The 16,932-nt window shown below is 38.9% G+C and overlaps 1 protein-coding gene across 4 annotated transcripts in view; it reads right to left on the bottom strand.

Annotated features, from left to right (window-relative positions):
- NBAS (NBAS subunit of NRZ tethering complex) overlaps nucleotides 1–16,932 on the bottom strand; it is a 374,358-nt gene that overhangs the window by 88,681 nt on the left and 268,745 nt on the right. For all 4 annotated transcript variants that reach the window (XM_037894042.2, XM_043542251.1, XM_043542252.1 and 1 more), the window contains 2 exons: nucleotides 9,445–9,663; nucleotides 8,272–8,474 (listed from right to left, as the gene is read on the bottom strand). In XM_037894042.2, the coding sequence (XP_037749970.1) occupies nucleotides 8,272–8,474; nucleotides 9,445–9,663 (422 nt within the window). The remainder of the gene's footprint in view (nucleotides 1–8,271; nucleotides 8,475–9,444; nucleotides 9,664–16,932) is intronic.

The following is a 16,932-nucleotide window of genomic DNA, read 5'->3' as shown; positions in this document are numbered from 1 at the left end:
TTTCTCTCTCTCCCCCTCTCTTACACCCCCCTCCCAAGATACCTAGAAGCTTTAAGGTGAAGACTGCATGAGTCTAGTATAAACAAACTGATAAAGGCTCATTTTAATTTCAGTTCAGCTGCAGAAAAACGACATGAATTTAATCAAAAAGTTCCTCAAGAGCAATAAAAAAATTACAAAGACTGCTTAAAAGGCAAATAAATTAAACACAGCTAAATCTTTTCGCTTAATTACGTTATTCACTGAAAATGTCTGATGCCTTGTTATTTCCTTAGCCTAACTTTCCATCCTGTTATATTTGTGCAGCCCTTCGACAACAAACAGCGGAGAGGCTAACAGCGGGAGTTTGCCTGGGATCTGTCCGAGAGGAAATATGCTAAGTGCTGCATTGGGGGGCTGTGTTGGTGAGTATCTGAGGGCCTGTTGCGGGGACAGTTTGTCAGTTTGACTGTGTGCTTCATTGTTTGAAAAGCGTGAATTGGGAATGCTTTGTTCCAGGTGAGCCTTGAGTGGGCCTGACAGTTATAAAAAGCCAGTCAGTTGTGAACCAGGTGAGTGGTGAACAGCGGAGAGGCTAACATAGGGAGTTCGCCTGGGGAGAGCCCACTGAGGCTTTCATCTTGCAGGCTTCTCAGAGTGAACTTACTACAACACCTGAGGAAACTCGTAGAAGGAAGGTAATATGGATGGTGAGCTTTCAGCTGTTGTTACCTGCATAGGATGTGTCATGTTTCTCTTTCTTCCACAGGACAGAAGTGACTTTGTCTGTACAAAGTGCAAGCTGGTCTCCATATTGGAAGAGAAGGTTCAAGGTCTGGAGAAACAAGTATTGACCCCACGTTGCATAAGAGAAACTGAAGATTTCCTGGACAGACATCAGGATATGCTTCTACGGACACAACATTCTGAAGATTCAGAGCAGGCAGCGCAGTGTGGACAGAAGGACGGTGGAAAGAGAACAGTTTCCACCCTAAATTTTGAGAAGTGGACTGAAGAGTCAGGGAGGCAGGTTGACAGTATAGGAAAATGGAAGTATCTGACAGAACTTGACAATTTTGTTAAATACTCTTGGCTTAGCTCAAAATTATGTATCTAGAATTAGGGGAATAACTCTGTGTTCCATCTAAAACTGATCTGTTTCTAAGAAGGTTTGTGTGAGAGAAGTTTGGAGCTGGTTGGTTAGCTAGAAAAATCCAAAGAAATGTGAAAAAAAGGGGGAGGAGGAATTTCAAAGAGAACATTTTTAGATGGTTCTGTGCAAAAGTTAGTAAATAGTTTACTATGAAAATGCACAAAATTCTGTTGTCTTTTGAAGCTGTACATAGTAACAACAGTAAATAATATACAACAAATGGAAGAAAAGGGAAGTTGATAGTAATGAATATAAATCAAAAGTTAGGAATTACAAAAAATTGATAAAGGAGGCAAGGAACACAAAGAGAAATCTATGGCCAGCAGAATTAAGAATAATAAAAAGGATTTTTTAAAAATATAATAGGAACAAAAAGAATCCTGACAATAGTATTTGTCCATTACTAGATGGAAATGGTAGAATTATCAGTAACACCACACGAAAAAAGGTAGAACTGTTCAATAAATATTTCTGTTCTGTATTTGGGGGGAAACAGATGATATAGTCTTATGACATGGTGATGATAACACCCTTTCCATTCCACTAGACATTTTAAAATTAGGAGGTCCAGATAACTTGCATCCAAAAGTTTTAAAAGTGCTGGTTGAGGTCACTGGACCATTAATGTTGATTTTCAAATGCTATCACCTGCACCAATGAGTAGGGGAACTTGATGGGGCTGACCGTGCCTGGGGGACAGTCCCAGCAGCAAGAGAAGGAGACACTCGCTAAGGGACGATAGGTAGCTCCTCCCACTGGGAGTCTCTAGCACCCATTGGTCTGCTGAGAGAGAAGGGTGCTGACTGGCCAGCATTCCCCAGCTCCCAGGATTAACCCCATGTGGAGCCTCTTCTCGCTCTTTTCCAGCAACCCACCCTACACACATGAACTAGAAATGTCAACCCAGCCTGATAGATGCTGCATGTCTAGCTGATCACCTGTTTAAGGAGCCAGGAACCATTTTTTTGTCCCACGGGACCAGGGAATTTTTATTATTTTTTTTGGTCTTCCTCGCAGCACCTTCAAGCCACAATGGGTTAAACAGGAATATGCTTACTACCTAATTGAGCTACTGGGGTACAGTTGTTTGTTTGTTAGAATTTGAGACCAGTTTCCAGTGCAGTTAAGAGAATAAAATGAACGGTTCCCAGAGGTCAAAGATCTGGGCCTTAGGCTCATGTGATAGGGTGAAATCTTGCATGCTGAGGTCTCCTACCTTGCTGCTCCCTTTGTCCCTGTTGTGGGAACAGGCTTCTAGAACTCACAGAGCTGAGTTCTGTGTGGGTAGGCTGAAAAGAGCTTAACTGATATTATGGGTTATATGGTAAGGAGTCCCGTAACCCCTACACTGGAACCGATTAAATGCGTTGTACAGGAGAGTATGGGAGATAGGTGGGTATCACCCTTCCTGTGTTAAAGTTCAATTCCATGTACATATCTGCCCTCATTTTACCACCATTCACATCAAAAAGTCTTGGAGCACAGGGAAAATTCCACAAAAATGGAAGAAAACTAATGTTATGCCAATATTTTAAAAGGGTAAATAGGATGACCCTGGTAATTATTGGCCTGTCATTCTGACATCGATCCCAGGCAAGACAATTGAGCTGCTGAAATGGGACTTGATTAATAAAGAATTAAAGGAGGGTAATATAATTTATGCCAATCAATGCGGGTTTCTAGAAAAGTGATCCTATCCAACTAATTTCATATCTTTTTTTGATGAGATTGCAAGTTTGATTGATAAAGGTAATAGTATTGCTGTAATATACTTTGACTTCTGTAAGGCAATTCACTTGGTACTGCATACCATTTTGATTAAAAAACTAAAATGATATAAAATTAACCTGGCACACATTAGATGGATTAAAAATGGCTAACTGATAGGTTTTAAAACTGTAACTGTAAATGGGGAATTGTCATTGAGCGGGTCTGTTTCCAGAAGGGTCCCAAAGGGACTGTTTCTTGGCCCTACACTATTTAACATTTTTATCAGTGACCTGGAAGAAAACAAAATCATCAATGATAAAGTTTGCAGATGACACAAAAATTGTGCGAGTTTTAAATAATGAAGAGGAGAGGTCACTGATTCAGAGAGATCAAGATGAGTTGGGAAACTGGGCGCGGGCAAACAATATGCGTTTTCATACAGCTAAATGTAAACGTATACATCTGGGAACAAAGAATGTAGGCCATACATGCAGGATGGGAACTCTATCCTGGGAAACAGTGACTCTAAAAAAGGCTTGTGGGTTATGGTGGATAATAAGCTAAACATAAGCTTCCAGTGTGATATGGTGGCCAAAAGAGCCAATGTAATGTATTTGGCACTGGTGTGACTGCTGCTAGAATACTGTATCCAGTTCTGGTGCTCACAATTCAAGAAGATTGTTGATAAACTGGTGAGAATTCAGAGAAGAGCCACAAGAATGATTAAAAAACACGCCTTATAGTTATAAAGTCAAGGAGCTCAACGAATTTAGCTTAACAAAGAGAAGGTTAAGAAGCGACTCGATTACAATCTATAAGTACCTACACGGGGAACAAATATTTCATAATGGGCTCTTCAATCTAGCAGAGAAAATTATAACATGATCCAATGGCTAGAAGTTGAAGCTAGACAAATTCAGACTGGAAATTAGGTATACATTTTTAATGATGAGAATCATTAACCATTGGAACAATTTACAAAGGGTTGTGGTGGATTCTCCATCACTGGCGATTTTTAAATTAAGATCGGATTTTTTTTTAAAAGATACACTCTAGGAATTATTTTGGGGAAGTTTTATGGTGTGTATTATACTGGAGGTCAGACTAGATCATGGGTTCTCAAACTTCATTGCACCACGACCTCCCCTTCTGATAACAGAGTTACTACATGATCCCTGGAGACAGGGGTGTTGGAGCCCGAACCCTGCCACACTATGTGTGAAGAAAGAGCGTTACAGCCCAAGCCCCACTCCCCCAGGTGCGGGGAGAGGTGTCTGTACCCCAAGCCCGAGCCCCGCTGCCCTGGGTGGGGGTGAGCTCGGGCTTTGGCTTCAGTCCTGGGTCCCACCAAGTCCAATGCTGGCCCTGGTGACCCCATCAAAATGGGGTCAAAAACCACTTTGGGGTCCCAACCCACAATTTGAGTATCGCTGGACTAGATGATCACAATGGTCCCTTCTGGTCTTAGAATCTATGAATAATTTTTGTACTCACTGTGGGATCTTAATTTTATCATCAAAATGTTAAATAGAGGGATTTTTGTCCTGCACTAAGTTTGTTTTGAGATTTGCATGTTATTTTGGAGCCATCACAGAAGCCAACATAATCTTTCACAGAAGAAGGCAACTTACATTAAGGCTAAGACGGTTCAATGACATTCCCTATCAACTCAGTCATTAAAAATCCAGGGGAACTCCAGTTAAGCTAAATGTTACATCTACATCATCCTCAAGTTACATAGTTTACCATCATGCACCCCAAAACAAAATTCAAACTCTTCAGCTCCACAACATTCTATTCTTTCAAACCCGTTGTATGACCAACCACAATTGAACTGAACTGGAACCAACCTGGGGGCTCTATTCAATAACGTCATAAATGATTTGGATAATGGCATAGAGAGTACATGTATAAAGTCAGCAGATGATACCAAGCTGGGAAATGTTGCAAGCGCTTTGGAGGACAGAATTAGAATTCAAAGCGATCTTGACAAACTGGAGAAATGGTCTCAAATAAATGCAATGAAATTCAATATATACAAATTCAAAGTACTACACTTCGAAAGGAATAATCAGTTGAACTAATCCAAAATGGGAAATGACTGCTTAGGAAGGAGTAATGCAGAAAAGGATCTGGGGGTTATAGCAGATCACAAACTAAATATAAGTCAACAATGTAATACTGTTGCAAAAAAGCAAACATCATTCTGGAATGTATTACAGGAGTGTTGTAAGCAAGACACTGGAGTAATTCTTCCACTCTACACAGCACTGATAAAGCCTCAAGTGGAGTACTGGTTCAGTTCTCGGCACTACACTTTGGGAAAGATGTGGACAAACTGAAGAAAGTCCAGGGGAGAGCAACAAAAATGATTTACTGGTCTAGAAAACATGATCCACGAGGAAAGAAAAAAAATGGGTTTGTTTAATTTGGAGAAGGGAAGACAGAGGGGACATGATGACAGTCTTCAAGCACATAAAAGGTTGTTACAAGCATAAGGGTGATAAATTTGTTCTCCTTAACCACTGAGGACAGGACAAAAAGCAATGAGTTTAAATTGCAGCAAGGAAAATTTAAGTTAAACATTAGGAAAACATTCCTAACGGTAAGTGTAGTTAAGCATTGAAACAAATTCTCTAGAGAGGTTGTGGAATCTTTGTCATTGGAGGCTTTTAGGAACAGGTTAGACAAACACCTGTCAGGGATGGTCTAGATAATACTTAGTCCTGTCTCAGTTCAGGGTACTGGACTAGATGACCTATCAAGGTACCTTCGAGTCCTACATTTCTATGATTTCTAGGAATTCACATGTCCAATCCTTAATAAGCCCAAGAAGTTTCAAAACAAAAAAAAAAACCTTAGGAGTTTTCTTTTATCAAGTTACACTTATTGAGTTCCTTAACTTGGCAGTCCTTGCAGACAGCAAGGATTTTTTTAAAATTACACTTTTTTCCCCACTGAACCTTGAAATGCACAGGAGTCACAGAAAATGTTGTGGTTAGTAAGTTTCGATTTGTGACATGCACTAGCTTGAATGTTAATGTGCTGGTGCATGACTGAGACACATCCAATTTCACTCACTTCAATGACACCAATGTCATCAGGCTAAAAAGATGCCAGGCAACAACCTTTCTTTAAAATGCTCACTGTGTTTAGAGAGAAGCTATTTATACAGTTGTAACCCTCTTCTGTACTTAGGTCTTGCACAAGGATGCACTTCACAGCTTTTGCACCTGTCTTTTTACATATCACAACGTAGGGACATATGGGCCCAGATTTTCTGATGTGGGCACTAAAATTGCCTTTTCTTCCCTCCCGCCAAATGGGAAGCAGAAGTAACAGACAGGATGATCTCTGAGAAGGAAATACCCCAAACCATTGAGGCTCCTTTCCCAAATCAGCCAACACTAGCTATAGCCAGGTTTACAGCGGTAAATCAAGGCCTTTCAATTCCCGGGTACTAAACAGACTCATCTGGAGAACTGCGTTCATTAGCTTCCACTCTCCCTTTTGCTTAGGGACAGCAGCCAGGAGAAGCATTCACAGCCTCGAACACCATTTACAGAGCTCTGAAACTTGGTCACTGGTGGTTGTTTCCTGATCATCCCATTACTCACCTACCCCTATGTCAGGATTCCTTTCACACTCTGAACTCGAGGGTACAGATGTGGGGACCCGCATGAAAGACCCCCTAAGATTATTTCTTCCAGTTTAGGTCAAAAGCGTCCCCAAGGCACAAAGTTTTTGCCCTTGGATTAGGTAAAATGCTGCCACCACCAAGTGATTTAACAAACCATCAGGGAAAGGACCACCTGGAGTTCCTATTTCCCAAAAATATCCCCCCAACTCCTTACAGCCCCTTTCCTGGGGAGGCTTGAGAATAAACAAGATGAGCACAGACCAGCCTTGGATTTTTAAGACCCAAAAAAACCCAATCAGATTCTTAAAAATCAGGACTTGATTAGAAGAACAAAAAAAGATAAGAGAACAACTCTGTAAGATCAGAATGGAAGATAATCTTACAGGCAGTCAGATTCAAAACATAGACATTCCCTCTAGGCAAAACCTTAAGTTACAAAAAGACACAAAAACAGGAATACACATTTCCTCCAGCACAGCGAATTTCACAAGTCAAAACAAAGAAAACCTAATGCATTTTCTAGCTAGATTACTTACTAACTTTACAGGAGTTGGAGGGATTGCATCCTTGATCTGTTCCCGGCAAAGGTATCACACAGAGAGACAAAAGCCTCCCTCCCTTTGAAAGTATCTTGGCCCCTCAATGGTCATTTTGGGTCAGGAACCAGCCAGGTTACCTGAGCTTCTTAACTCTTTACAGGTAAAAGGACTTTGCCTCTGGCCAGGAGGGATTTTGTAGCACTGTATACAGAAAGGTGGTTTCCCTTCCCTTTATATTTATGCACCCTACAATTTATCAGCTACTCAACTTCATTGTTTGAACACATTATGTTTTTCACCTTTTTATTCTTCTCCTTTCTCCCTCCCTCCCTATCAGTTTCCTTCTTCCTTTACTCAATTTCTTTCTTACAACAGTTCATTTCAACTCCCTACAAATAAATGATAAAGTGTAATAATGTATGCCCTTCAAAAAAAGGTAACTGCTCACCCAACTACTCATTGTGCATTCAACTCAAGGTCCCTCCATTCAGATTAGGACTCTGAGGACAATTACTTTTCAATTCCGTAAAATCAAACAGATCAAAGCTACATAAAAGACAAAAAATAAATCTTGAAAGCCTAAATTTTCAAAAGTAACTAATAATATGGGATATCGGACTAGATGTAACCAGAGGGTCTGATTTTCACAAAGTGATGAACACCCATCCACTATCAGGAAATAAGGCTCCTTTAAAGCTGGACACCCCAAAATTGCGGAACCTAAAATCAGTCATTTTGAAAACACAGGCCTTAATTTGGCACCTAAAGGTTCTGCAGTTCCAGCATGAAAGTGCTCCCAGGTCCACATAGCCCAATCCATATGTAAAACATCCCTATAACACAGGAAATTCCTCCTTTTGGACCCCACAACCTACTCCCAACATCCACTCTACATAAGGGAACTTTCCATTCTCTCTTTATTTAACAAAGGCACAATTCATTGTAATCATTCCAAAGACACACAGCAGGTGTATATAGTGGGTATATCTTATGAGCACATTTCCAAAAACTGGACCCATGGCATAAGAGCAAATTTACGAAAAAAGGTTAAGTCCATGCTCAGTCTCCTGGAACCCTGTATACCACAATGAATTCTATAGGCATGGAATTATAAACCACTAAATATAAACATCAACCCAAACTTCTCTAATATCTGCTATTTCTTCAGGCCCTGCAGAATTCCAAGCATCCTGGAACATAAAGAAATAAGAAAGATTTTTATTTTTAATAATTGTAGAAATTTAACTTACCTTAATGCAAATACAATTTTGTTTATTGCGCATTGTACTATATCTCTGGGGGAGAGTTCCAGATCTCCAACCGCCACTTCCAACAACTGCTGTATCATGTCTAGAGGCTGACCATCTATACACATAGCTACTGCCTGGTCATGGATTTTTTCCTTCTCTGACCTGGATAAATCATATAAGTGGCCGTACTTCTGTAGCATTTCCTGAAAACAGACATTTTAAAACTCATGAGATAGGGTGATCTTTATTGACAGATATGTATGGCTCAGTACCTCAATATTTACCGTGAAACAGAAAAGACTGGCAAAGGGAAATTTCTGAAGACCTTCAAAGAACAAGTCAACAAAACCAAAATATACCATAATAAAATATGGCAGAAGTCATTATTTCCACCATTATAGCTCATGGTAACATTTAAAAGAAATAACTGATTAGTAACCAGGCTTCCTTATAATTCAAAATACTTTTTATGAGTATCATCGATAATGTCACATTTATGTAGAGGAACCTTACTAGCAACAGCAACTTATTTTCTCAAGTGTGCTTTATTTTACAAGCAAAAATATATGCAAAACTAAACACTTTATTGCATTGTGGAAAACTGAAGATTTCGTAAAAAGTATAAACATTTTAATCTGACTCATGGTCCTCAAAACAATGCTGACTTGCTGCATATTACTTTATAAAAATGGTGGGGGGGAACATTTTCCCTGAACACAGTGATACATGTATGAAAGATAAAGCTGTCCAGTGAATTAATTTTTTTTCCAGGGACATACCTGTAATAGTACAGTAGCTCAATAAAGCTTACCACTTAATTGATACAGAACTGTCTCACTCAATTGTATATCAATACAAACTCTGAAACCTTGCACAAGTTCCACCTATGAACTTTACGTTGAACCCCCCACCCTGACCTTTTGTTCCAGCAAAAGAGAACTGATCCTTTTGTATTAAAGTATTACAATTTATGATTAAACATATTCAAGCCTCAGAGTTAATCAGTGATCTACAAAAAGAATAAGAAGGCATATTCAGCAATTTAGAAATCCCATCAAGTCCAAACCTCTAACATCATTTGTAGTAACTTGAAAGTGAATAGAGATAGAAGGCAAATATATGCTGCTGCTAGAATATACTTGATTTTGTTTGTTATGTGTAATTTCTCATTACCTGGTCACTGTTTTTCAGAGAAGTGATAAACCTATGATTCAGTGTTTCCAGATGAGCAAGAGACTGCTGGAGATGATTCAGAGCTTTCTCATAAGCGACAGGTGTGCTTCCAGTACCGTCCATACCATCTTCAGAATTCTTTTTTCTTGATTTCTCAATGATCTGTTGCATTGCTTTAATAGCCTTATTAGTCATCTCTAGCCGGGCATCTACTGACAGCTGAAAAAGAGATTATGCTTATTTGATCATTATCGTTATTATTCATTCATTATTATTTGTATTACAATATTGCTTTGAGTCCACAACCAGGATCATGACTCTATTGCATTAAGCACTGTATAAACACATGGTAATAGACAGTCCTTGCCCCAAAGAGTTAACTAAAACATTAAGTGAAACACTAAATGGCAACATTCTTATTTCTCTAACCAAGTCATTTATTTGAAAACCATCACGTTCTGTATATTTCCCTGCATTTTTCTTATGAACCAGAAGCAGCAAGAATAACAGCTGAAAAAAAGAAAAAAAAAACACAGTGTTCTTTTATCCCCTTACTTCTGGGCTGAACGTTCCATAGAATGGAACTTTAAAAGTCTCCATTTTTAAAATGTTGTTTCACACAAAATATTTATTAGGATATACTTAGGGACAAGTTTGAAGTCCAAATTTTAATTCATATGTTTTAAATTGCCTGTCAAATTTCTCTGAAGTTGTCAATAGTCCAGCTTTTGAGTTAAGCTATTTTGATTTATATTAGATCACTGTTTAAATCTATACTTAACTTAGAACAGTGGGAGGTCTACAAATTTACATATTTCTAGCTTATCCATCATAAGCCACATTTGAGTCCAACCATCCATGCATTCATTGTAACTTTTTATATTCAGCTGATCAGATGCTGATGTAGACAAACAGAACGCCATTTTTTCTAACCAAGAATGTACTATAGCTTACACTAACTTTAGTCCATTTGCTAGAGGCATTGATTGTAACTACAGACATTATTTAAAGAAGGTGCAAGCTTAACTAGAAAGTTATAGATAAGTGAGTTCTATTCTATCAAATGCTTGAGTCATATAAGCAGCACTAGTAAACAAGCTATTCTTACTTTGAGAGATCTTATAATCCTAACAATGCTTATATCAACAACATATACTTCCTTCAGATTATTTTATATTTATTAACACACATCAAGCAGTCTAAATAAATTAAACTAAAATTTAAGTGTTCAAAAATGGTCTCCTTGAAGTAAATTAAACAGACTTAAATGAGGAATTTTTTCCTCTAGAAGGTACTTTTATTCTTGGACTTCCATGTAGAGATTTGTACATATTATACATTGATAAAAGACTGTTCTCAGCTAGACATGTATTTTTAAAGAAGTTAGTGTGATAAGGTGTTTCTCTCTCTCAGTTGCTCTAGTGCCTATGGTCCTGGGTTGGCAGGTGATGGCAACAGATTTCAGGGCTGCTAAGGAACCACAGATTTTGAGCTCCTTTTACAAGGTGTGCATACCCCATACTAGCCAGGAAGCGGTTCATCCCACACTATGGGTGGAGGAAGTCCTGATCCTCAGACTGTGCTGGTCATGCTCCAACTACTGTAATATAAAGAAGAGTAGCCCACTCAGTCTGGGCTGACTGCCTAAGAGGAAGGACACTTGGTGGAGGCTTCAGCCCAAGCGTGGTTACAGTCCTTGCCTGCGGGAGCCAGACATCCCAAGACACAGAGCAGAGACCTGTTGCCTACAGCCGACTGGCCTGAGTTGGAGTCCTAGGGAGTTACCTGCGCCGAAGAGCCCGGAGACCCTGGCGTCCTACAGACTGCAGCTTCAAGAAGCCCGGTAGGAAGTGCAGGGAGCTGGAGGGAATACTATCTTCCACCCTTGTAAGGTCAGCGTGTTGTGGTTGGATTCCCCGCTGACCCAGTGGTGGACCACTCCGCCACTGTTGTGGCCTTGGGTTGGGACTCGGTGGAGTCGGGTGAGCCTGGGCCCTCCTACCCCAGCCATCACCCCCTTTGGTGACAGCCTCCAGATTTGGCCTTTATGCCGTGCTGCCCTGCACTCAAGGGACACTCTATTGACTCTGTCAGCTATGCCATGCTGCCCTGTACTCAAGGGATGCTGTATTGACTCTGGCCATTAGGATGTGCTTCCCTGCACTCAAGGACCTCTCTACTGACTCTGTCCGCGAGGCCATGCTGCCCTGCACGTGAGGACCAGTCTATTGACTCTGGCTGCTAAGCCCTGCTATCCTGCGCTCGAGGGCTGATGTATTTACCCCAGCCACTAGGCCACATTGCCCTGTGCTCATGGGAAGCCATATTGTCTCGAGCCATTAGGCCTTTCAGCCCAGAACCCGAGGGCCACCACTCTGACTCTGGACATTGGGCCACACTATGGTGAGGCCCAGCACAGTCTCAGACTGTATCTGTAGTATCAGCGCAACCCTAATCTACCCCGAAGGGAGACAGGGTGTGCATACACCTTAGCTCCCTCAAAGCTAAGATCTACAGGGAAAGGAAATGGGCAGAAATACTCTTAGCAAAGACAGTCTCTCAAGAAGAGTAGCTAAGATACAGTCAGTTCACTGAGCCCCCTTATCTGTTTCCCAACATCAGAGTAGCCATCCCCCAGCCCTGGATTCAAAGATTCAAATAGGATCTCAAAGTAATGTACTTGAACTTTTTTTCCCTCCTTTCTCCTATTTAAAAATCACAATTAAGATTTTACCATAAAGGCTTTTTAAGTCTGGGATGAGACCAATATTTTAAATGTACTTAACACTGTAGGATTAACTAGTTTTACAAAGCTTATGTTGTTAGCATGCTTTGAGAAAATTACCAAAATAGTGATGAAAGGGCAACAGGTGAATATAATTTCAAGTTTCGAAGTCCTGACACACAGGAGGTACGAAACAAAGATTGGGTCTACATGCCCAGAACTTGAATAGAAAAGCGGTTGATAGAGGGGTACTGAGAGAATAATAGATATGTTTGTAAGAATGGCAGTAACTTGTGGAGAACTCCAGAAGGAGTTTGCATGAGAAAGTGGAAGGGAATTCCCTTGAGGGAAACAGGAAAATTTAGACAGGTTTACTCTTAGCAGTACAAACCAAAATCCCATAATCATTTGTATCTGAACCAAAGTACTCTGTATCTGTATGCTAGATGCTTTGAACTTACGTTGCACTTTTGTGTGTTACCAAATGATGGATTGTATTTAATTTCTTTACTCTAACCTGTTGGCCTTTAGGAAATGTGTCCAGATGTCCAGAAAGGGACTACTTGTGATTGATTGGGGATACTTGTTATTGCAGATGTCTTCTGTGACTGATGGCATAATGATTATTGAAAAATGTGTTTAGCTCATCAGGATCTGCTTGTTGCCACAGGTGTTTTGTGATATAATGACTTGATTATAGATGTATTTAGCTTATTGATCACATAAATTGAAATACCATGGGCAAGAAACCCCATAGACAAGTAAATTATGGGAATGGAATTTCTTTGTCTCAAGAACAGTATATACAGAGGTGAATTTCTGAAAGGTAGTTGACAGGGAATCAAGCTGCAGGTCCATTTTCCCAGATCATTTCGATACTGTATAACGTTCCTTTCTGTATTCTGTAGTGCGCTGATTAATCTTTGATTAATATCGTTTAAGCCTGGTTATATGACTTTTTTTAAACAACAGAACTGAACCTTTATATAACATGAACCGCAATTTTTTTTTCTGCAAATAGTAAGGTCCACCAATTTGGCAAGTTGTCTGAAGGTCCATCGTGGGCACTATTGACTTTATGCTCATGAGAGGAAGGCAGGTCTTGCAGCTAAAGCAATGGACTAGGACTCAGGAAATGTGACTTCATTTCCTTGCTCTGCCACAGATTCCCATTCTGATGACATCATTAAATATCTGTGCCTCAGGAAAAGGGTTACTTTAGTTTTCTCTCTTTGGACTGCAAGCGCTTCAGGGCAGGCACTTGTCTCTTGCAACTTGTTTGTACAGTGCCTAGCACAATGGGGGTCCACTCTCGGTTGGGGCTTCTTAGGTGATACCATAATGTCGTCATCATCATCATCAATATCAATAATGGGAGGAACAATTTAAACTTATGCATATTCACACACTCTGAATTAGCTGCAATCTGTCAGGAACATTCTAGATGTAACTACAAAATAGCTTGATATACGCACTGATTTTGAACATAGAAAAATTATTATTGTTCCAATGGGAAATAGTGCAAATACAAGTTAAAGCCACTTTCTGCTGCTTTTGAATAGAAGTCTGTTGATTCACTTTAGAAACAATATTTCTGATGGTTGGACCAGTTCTTTTTACAGTTATTTGTACAGTCCGCTTCATATTTTGCATAACCAGGGCAATACTTGCAAGATTTAGATGATGTAGAGGTGCATTCTTTAACTATAAAACCCTGACACTGGAGATACTTGGAGAAAAAAAAAGTACCCGTTTTTGTCTTTCAGACCTGCATTTCTATAGTGGTAATCATTTAAAAAGAAATATTGGTTTTATCACAACTTATTGTGGTGTTTTCCTGTACCTAGAATGAAGTGTCGGAATGAGAAGTTTTACTCAGTTGATTCCTGTTGTCTTTCATTGATAACTGCAGTAGAACCAATATTGCAAGAATCTTATTTTTTTTTTTTTAAAGGAAAGGTAACAGATAACATTCTGTATAAAAAAGTTAAATTCATCTTTAGAGTTTGAATAAGGTCCACTTAGTTTTACTATCACAGGGGACAGAGGTTGCAAAGTCAATGATGTCCTATTATCAGTGTTAAAACTTGTGCACCATAAAACTCTTTAATGCTAGACATAGAGGTTACCCTGGTTTTTCAGGGCTATTGCTCTGAACTACAGGAAATGCTCCAATGGGCACTTTTAATGAAAACTGAATTTACTAACACATCCTCTCTCTCCCCCCGCCCTCTTTTTTTTTTTTTTGAGTGCTAAAGGATTAAAGAGAATTAACTTGTTTAATTTGCTAATTGATATTTTACTATAAAATTCTAAGAAGTCAAATAATTTTGTGAACTGTTCCATTGCTGTGAAAAGTAAAGAAATATTGTAGTCAACTAAGAAAATAAGGTTTTAATACAATGTTAGTATAAGCATGAGACCAGTGGCAATCAAGATTTTTTATACCAAATCATATTAAATTGGCTCAACAACTTTGAAGAGTTGTATATTTATTTCCTAAAACTAAAAAGACAATGGAAAAGATTAAACCAACATCATATCTTCTTCTTTACCCTTTTAGTGCATTATGATGTCCAAACTATGGTTACAAAGATGCAGAAAGCAGAATTATGCGTACACTCTACCTTGCTTCATTAATTTCTGGAGAGGTATCCAAACGTTTTGTATGCTTAGAAGTCATGAAGCCATACGCATATATAGATTGGATCATTAAAAAGAGTACTGGGCTATCCAATGCCATTTTAATTTTGTTTTCATCTTTGAACAGTGATAAAATGCAGCGCTACTAATATATTATGATTTTCTTCTTATTTCATTCAAAATGTGAGTGGCTATCTTCTTTATTTCTAGTCAGTTTCAGTAATGAGATTTGCTATCATGCACAGTGCTTTAGAATAGCTTGGGGGCTACTTCAATCTTAGTTTGCATGGGAAGAAAATAAAGAATATTTTTAAAAGCTTCTTTTATGAATATAAAACTGTTTAATTTTATAGCCAATAATCTGCAATGAAAAAAAATCCTAAAAGCCTGTTTCATTTCATTTATAAACCATGGAACATCATATATAATTTTAGCTCTAGAGATTTAATTCCTCGAGGGAAATTTCACATTTATTTTGAAATGTACATTTATATTGAAGGCAAATTCCTGGCAGAATATGTAAATTTATTTACTACGAAAAAGTGTATTCCCTACTAATAACATTAACCTGTACATGAAACCCTGACTCCACAACTTTACTATCATTGAACAGTATGCAGCACTGCAGATAGGCAGAGCTAAGGCTATTTCTGGTATATGGTCCTGATTCAGGAAAGCAGTTAAATATGTAGTTAAGTGCTTTTCTAAATATGAATTGACTCAAACATGTGCTGACATGGTTTTCTGAATTGGGAACTAAGCTACTACTCATTGGAAGGTAGGGTGGTAGAACTGGGTCCAAAGTCAGTAAAAGATCTCAAAGGGGATTCTTTTTGTAATACCATTTAACACAAATGCAATACATATTCTAAAAAATAAATGATAAAATGAAACATGGAGTTTTGGCTAAGCAAAGCTAACTCCGCGTCCCTTTTCTGAAGCTCCAAGAGGAGCTATTCTGGGAACAGGTTCAATTAGAGAGATTAAGAGACTCTATACCCTGGTTTTCTATTCCAAAAATACTCTATTCACCAAGGATCTGGGAGACCTAAGTTCTAGTCCCTGCTCTGGATCAGGCAGAGCAGAGACCAGAACCTGGGTCACCTCCATCCCTGGTGAATTGTATAACCATTGCACTACTGGCTATTGTGGAGTAAGTGTCTCTGTTTGAATAAGTGTCTGTGGAGTAAGTGTCTCTGTTTTGTGGTTTGACCAGAAATTCCATTCTGGACCTGAGACAGTTTTCTCAAAACAGATATTTTTCCACAAAAAAAGATTTTGTGATCAGGCATTTCCTGATGCAAAAATGTTTAGTCCAAAGATTCCCAAGTAGCACTACTGATTATGCCATTGATTTATGTTTTACTTCGTTGACTAAAGTTGCAGCTTATTAACATCCTGTGCCTGTCCCTATTTATAGTGTGTCCTTGGTAATGACAGTGTACAAAGGGGAGGGAGGGGGGACCACAATTATTTTCATGTTTCTCAACAGCTTTGGTATTTTATTTGTCAAAAGGATATTTAGTATTTTTTTCCACAAAGAATCAGGACAACAGCCTCTGAGCACTGAAACAGCACTTCTTTGAAGGCACAACAGACTCTTAAGCAAAACCAACCAAACAAAAGGCTATGTTATCAATAAAGGAATTGAAAAAACCCTCAAATATTAAGAACTTTGTGCAGATTGTCAAAAAGGATAAATAGGAAGCCAACAAGAAGATCGAAAAGTTTGACGTGATCATTACTGTAATGGAGAATCTATGATGTGAGCATTTCTCAAAAGCAAAAGACATCTACCACAAGAAAAGGCTACAGACTCAAATCACATGTTTTAACAGAGGCAACAATTTCAGAGAACAATTAGAAAACCTGAAAGGGGGGGGGGGGAATTCCCTTTTTTATGTAACTCACACTGTTGCAGAGTGGCTCTTTATCACTCTTTTGTGGCTACACAATATTATTTTTAACATTTATATTGCAGTAATGCTAGGCACTGTACAAACGTAATAAATGATAGTCTGTGCCAAATGGGTCTGCTATTGTCTCTAAGCTAATGGATCTGGTCTTTTATTTGCAGCAGTAGAGGCTTATGCATTTAGATCAACCCCTGCAGACAGTCC

Source organism: Chelonia mydas, chromosome 3 (genome assembly GCF_015237465.2).
Source record: "Chelonia mydas isolate rCheMyd1 chromosome 3, rCheMyd1.pri.v2, whole genome shotgun sequence".
NCBI lineage: Eukaryota > Metazoa > Chordata > Testudines > Cheloniidae > Chelonia > Chelonia mydas.
This window is presented reverse-complemented; position numbering and strand designations above follow the sequence as displayed.